Source organism: Lacerta agilis, chromosome 8 (genome assembly GCF_009819535.1).
Source record: "Lacerta agilis isolate rLacAgi1 chromosome 8, rLacAgi1.pri, whole genome shotgun sequence".
NCBI classification, from domain to species: domain Eukaryota; kingdom Metazoa; phylum Chordata; class Lepidosauria; order Squamata; family Lacertidae; genus Lacerta; species Lacerta agilis.
In genome coordinates, this window is record NC_046319.1 from 81,357,151 (window position 1) to 81,362,940 (window position 5,790).

Sequence of the window (5,790 nt, forward strand, 5' to 3'; positions counted from 1 at the left end):
GTGGGGCATCGGGGTGTTGTGCAGGGGGTGCCCTGTGCCGCCCAGATCCTGTAGGAAGACCCACCCTCGATGATGTTTTCTTGCGTATTGATTAAAAGTAGATGTGGAACTACAAACAGCATCTTTGTAGTATGTAGAGGAAGACACTCTGCCCATGTTTGGAGGCACCGTTGTTCTTCCTGGTGCCATTTTATTCCATGCTGGGAAAAGGTTTGGGGGCTAATTCCCAGTTCCTCGCTTTCTCAGATCAGATCAACCCCTCCCTGTAGACCTGACACCTGCCCAGCTAAACTGGGGACTTCCTGGCAAGTGAAGCCTACCTGTTACAGTGCAGTCCTGCGCAGGTTTACTCGGAAGCAAGTCAGTGAGGCTTCTTCCCTACCATTGCAACCTCAGCGCCCAGTGTCCCATCTGTGCCGTGGCAGTAACACTGGCCTACCTTGCAGGGGTGGTTGTTTGGGGAGAGAAGATGGGGTTCACCACTCCATAGCTCAGTGGTAGGACTTCTGCTTTGCCTGCAGAAGGTCCCAGCTTCTATCCCTGGCAGCATCTTCAGGTAGGTCTGGGAGACACCCTACCTGCGGAGCTGCTGCCGGTCAGTGTCTCCAATACTGAGCTAGGTGGACCACTATCCTGATTAAATATAAGGAAATTTTCTATGTTTCTGTCTTCAAGGAGATGCACGGCGGCCCTCCTGACTCCGAATATATTGGAGCTGGCTGTGGTTCTGTAGCAGAGAGGGAAGAACAGAGAGGGTCTGGAAACCAAGAAGAGAATCACAGAATTGAAGAGTTGGAAGGGGGGGACCCCCAAAGGCCATCCAGTCCAACCCCCTGCAATGCAGGAATCTCAGCTGGAGCATCCATGACAGATGGCCATCCAACCTCTGCTTAGAAACCTCCAAGGAAGGAGAACCCACAACCACCCAAGGGGGACTGTTCCACTGTCAAGGGAGTTGGGAATATTTAGCCTGGAGAAGAGATGAATTAGAGGTGATTGGATAGCCACTTTGCAATATTGAGTATAAGCCTAGTTTTTCAGCACTTTTTTGTGCTGAAAAAGCTGCCCTCGGCTTATACTCGAGTGAGGCGGGCGGTGGGGGCGGCGAGAAAGAAGCCCTTTCTCTCTGCTTGTGCCGCCACCCGCTCTCCCCAGTCAAGCATTCCTTAAGAAGCGTACAAGAACAGCGGTTCTTTACTCTCCCCAGGCAACTTGTTCCATTCCTGAACTGCTCGCATAAATGCAAACTTTAGACCCATCAGTTAAAGAAGTATTAAAACCCCACAGGCGCTCACTTTCCCTGGCTCCTGCTTAAACAGGACAGGATCCCAGCCTTCTCTGTATAACACAAGGGAACATTGCACTGTGGGTTAAACCAGTGTTTTTCAACCTTTTTGGGCAAAGGCACACTTGTTTCATGAAAAAATCACGAGGCACACCACCATTAGAAAATGTTAAAAAATTAACTGTGCCTATATTGACTATATATAAAGTAATTTTCCCACGGCACACCAGGCAACATCTCACGGCACACTAGTGTGCCGCGGAACAGTGGTTGAAAAACACTGGGTTAAACCACAGAGCCCTAGGGCTTGCTGATCAGAAGAATGGCGGTTCGAAACCCCGTGATGGGGTGAGCTCCACAGCAGCAAAGGAGGAAGAGGAAGGAGCAGCCCGAAGGGCTGCTTTCGGGCTGCTCATTCCTGCTCCTCCTCCACAGCGGCAAAGGTGAACCGGCTTATACTCGAGCCAATAAGCTTTCCCAGGTTTTTGTAGGAAAATTAGGTGCCTCGGTTTATATTCGGGTCGGCTTATACTCAGGTATATACGGTACCCGAAGGACTCTCCCCTGGAAGATGTAGCCTGCATTTTTCTGTTCCTCCAGAGGGCAGGACCAGAACCACCGGTTTCAAGGAACAACGAAAGGAGATTCCGACGGAGATTCGGTAAACCTTTCTGAAGATAAAGGCCGTTTGTGGATTCTCCTTCCTTGGACGTTTTTAAGCAGAGGTTGGGTGGCCACCTGCCAGCGATCCTTTATCTGTGTTTCCTGCATTGCAGGGGGGTTAGACTGGATGACCCTTGGGTGTCCCCCACACCTCACTAGAATTCTATGCTTCTTTGGTTCCAGGCAGGCAAAAAAGCTCAGGGGGTGAAATAGGACCAGTGGGGGGGATGCGGTTTCTCCTCTCCACCCCTGGATCAAGGATAAGGCAGCTTTTTGGCCTGGCCAACCCTGTGACATTTTCATAGAATCATAAAGCCCGAAGGGACCCTGAGGATTATCTAGTCCAACCCCCTGCAATGCAGGAATCTTTTGCCCAATGTGGGGCTCGAACCCGTGACCCTGAGATTCAGCTATCCCATCTAAGTAGGGTGGGGGGGATTTCATCTGTCAGAAATCCTTTAGCTGTGATTCCTGCACAGATTCGTTGGCCTTGGGGACTCCTTCCAACTATGCGGTTCTATGGCACTCTGCTGGTGCTCAGAGGCACCCTCTCCATTAGTTCTCCTCAGTGGCGTACGGAGTCACTTTGCCGCCTGGAGCTGCAAATGCAGGGGCACCCCCCGGCGGCGGAGTGCTGCTCCCTAGCGTGCATGTGTCGTGACGCACGTGCGCTATGGAGCTCAGTCTGTCCGGGCTGCCAGGCGCAAGCAGACTGAGGCAGCCTGTCCGTGCGGCTGTTTGCGCCCGGCATCCGGGACGGAATGCGCAAGTGCGCACATGCACAGTCCGTCCTGGATGCCGGGTGCGAGCAGCACCCCGTCCGTGCGGCAACTCATAAGGCTGCAGTGCGCAAGCAGGCGCCGCATGGAAGTGGTGCCAGGCGGCGGCTTGGGAGTCGCGGGAGGGTGGCGCCGAGTGTCACCCTCCTCCAGGCTGGAACATGGGGCGTGCCGCTCTCAACTCCCCCACCTTGCTATACCACTGGTTCCCCTTCTCCCCTCCGCCCAAACTTCAAGCGTTGATCTCTCTGGCATTGAAATGGGTGCCAAGTCCTGGATCAAACTCTGTGTCTCTCGCACCCCACCCTCCTTTGGCTGTGCCCGGTTTGGTGATTCCTCGGAGGAAGGGAGCAAATTGAAAACAATCTTGCTTGCTGGGGTTTATTGTATTCCGCTCTCGGCTTCCTTGAAAGCTCTTTCCAATTAAATGTTTACAAGAGGCGAGAAGAAGAGAGAGAGAAAAAGCTCACCCATCATTTGCTGACCTTGAGCTACGAGAAAAAGAGAGAGAGACGGAACGTGTTCCCAAAGCCGCGTTCTTTCGCTTTTAATTATGTTTATCGTGGCGAAGCAGAGGAATAGTGGCCCAGACGATGAGGCAGAAGGAGAGTTTGCTGCAAAGCGGGTCTCTGGGGAAGCAGCTGGGGGGGGGGGAAGAGAAGAGCAAGAGAGACAATGGTTTCGAAGATGGAACGCCTGTCTTAAAAAGCCAAAAAAAGAGGAAAAAAAGAACCCAGAACAAAGTGGGGAATGTGAGAAAGATCTTTAAAGCATCAGAGGCTACACATCTTTCTAGCGAGGTGTCCAGCTTGGAGATCGTCAAAGCTCAGCGAGAAACCCCCTTCTTTGCCACGGTTGTGAAAAATAAATTCGCTTGCCGGTTTCTGCTTTTGGGTGACGTCGTTCCTGCTCCTTGTAGGTCAATTACTTGCTATCAGACGATGGTTTTTTTGGGGTGGGGTGGGGTTCGCATTTCGTTTGGGTGCAGAGACCCCCCAGTTGGGCAGAGATTTTGCCATGGCCCATGGCCGGAGCAAAGGATTCTGGGTGGAAGATCTTCCAGTTGACCAGAGAATTTGCCCTGGAGATGTGACGAGAACGGTGGATTCCGGGAGAGACTTCTCCCAGCTGGCTAGAGATTTTGCCGCGGGCATTGCAGAGGATTCTGGGAGGAAGATCTTCCAGTTGGCCAGAGAGCTCATCTTCCATATGTGGTGAGAGCGGAGGATTTTGGGAAGGACACCTTCCAGCTGTGTGGTGTAGTGGTTAAGAGCGATAGACTCGTAATCTGGGGAACCGGGTTCGCGTCTCCGCTCCTCCACATGCAGCTGCTGGGTGACCTTGGGCTGGTCACACTTCTCTGAAGTCTCTCAGCCCCACTCACCTCACAGAGTGTTTGTTGTGGGGAGGAAGGGAAAGGAGAATGTTAACCGCTTTGAGACTCCTTCGGGTAGTGAAAAGCGGGATATCAAATCCAAACTCTTCTTCTTCTTCTTCTAGAGATCCACCAATGGGCAGAGCAGAGGACTCCGGGAGGGAGACCTTCTAGTTGGCATGGCAAGAGCGGGGGATTCTGGGAGGGAGCTATCCCAGAATCCTTGGCGGCAACAGAGTGGCTTCATGGACGAGGGCACCACGGTGCAAGACCTGCGGGAACATCGCTTGGGGGTGCTGCGGGGTGAAGCTGGCAAGAGCTGCTCGGGGCCACGGGTCTCCGGCGTGGTCTCCTCAACTGCACTTGCAGTAGTAGGCGGAGATGGCATTGGCCCAGTCGCCAAAGATGCCCTTCCGGTATTCTTGGAGACGCGGGTAGGCGCCGGCCTTGAACTTGCGGGTCTTGCCCCCTTTGCCCTTGCCGGACCAGACGGTCAGCTCACATCTCTGCCCCACCACCAGGGAGGTCACCTTGTTGTTGAAAGCAGAAGGCATGTAAGGCTGGTCCTCGTCCGGCGGCACCACCAGGACGCTGCCAGCGCAGCACTGGTCGTAGTAGGCGCTGTTCTTGGTGTAGAGCTGGGCGCAGATCTTGGTGCCGTTGGCCGTTTTCAGATCTGCCGGCACCGGGCATTGGGCCCAGGCCATGGCGAAGAGCAGCGGGACGAGGAGGAAGCTGGGCGAGGTCTTCATCGCTGCAGCGGTTGAGGGAGAAGGAAGGTTGCAGCCTGCGGGGAAGTGTCTCGCTTTTATAGAGCGCCGCCCAGGGCCGAGGCGGGCGCAGAGATAGCAGGAGGGAGATATGGGTGGGAAAGTGGCAAGCTGGCCTGCCCTGCGCCAACCCAGGTGGCTGGCAAATCATAGGCGCACACCATCAGTCGCCTGTTTCTTGGGTGGACATTCTGGGAGCTGGCCAGAAAAACATAGAATCATGGAATCCTAGAGTTGGAAGAGACCCCAAGGGCCATCCAGTCCAACCCCCTGCCAAGCAGGAAACACCATCCAAGCATTCCTGACAGATGGCTGTCAAGCCTCCGCTTCAAGACCTCTAAAGAAGGAGACTCCACCACACTCCTTGGCAGCAAATTCCACTGTCCAACAGCTCTTACTGTCAGGAGGTTCTTCCTAATGTTTAGGTGGAATCTTCTTTCTTGTAGTTTGAATCCATTGCTCCGTGTCCGCTTCTCTGGAGCAGCAGAAAACAACCTTTCTCCCTCCTCTAGATGACATCCTTTGATATATTTGAACATGGCTATCATATCCCCCCTTAACCTTCTCTTCTCCAGGCTAAACATACCCAGCTCCCTAAGCCGTTCCTCATAAGGTATCGTTTCCAGGCCTTTGACCATTTTGGTTGCCCTCCTCTGTGTGCACCATTGTGTGCACAGAAGAAAATAAATATTAACAGGAACCGGCGAACGTACAGCGATACATTCAGTTTTTCCGAATGTGCTTGTAAACTTAATAAACAGGAAGAGATCCAAGAATGGATTTCTGTTTTGCTTCAGCATTGTCAGGTAATATATATATATATGTATATATTATATAGAGAGAGAGAGAAGAGAGAGCCGGTCTGATTTTGAAAGTAAATGTTTGGGGCCGGACTATATTTTTTTTGGGGGGGGGGGA

General features: G+C 52.8%; 1 protein-coding gene across 1 annotated transcript; it reads right to left on the reverse strand.

Annotated features, from left to right (window-relative positions):
* Positions 1–4,413: 4,413 nt before the first annotated feature.
* On the reverse strand, positions 4,414–4,866 carry SYCN (syncollin). Its single transcript, XM_033159460.1, has one exon. It carries the CDS (start codon positions 4,852–4,854, stop codon positions 4,456–4,458), a length of 399 nt encoding a protein of 132 aa, XP_033015351.1. The 5' UTR covers positions 4,855–4,866; the 3' UTR covers positions 4,414–4,455.
* Between the last annotated feature and the right edge of the window lie 924 nt (positions 4,867–5,790).

Bases quoted from the DNA above. Each gene is read 5' to 3' on its own strand.
- SYCN (XM_033159460.1), bottom strand. From the start codon at position 4,854: ATGAAGACCTCGCCCAGCTTCCTCCTCGTCCCGCTGCTCTTCGCCATG.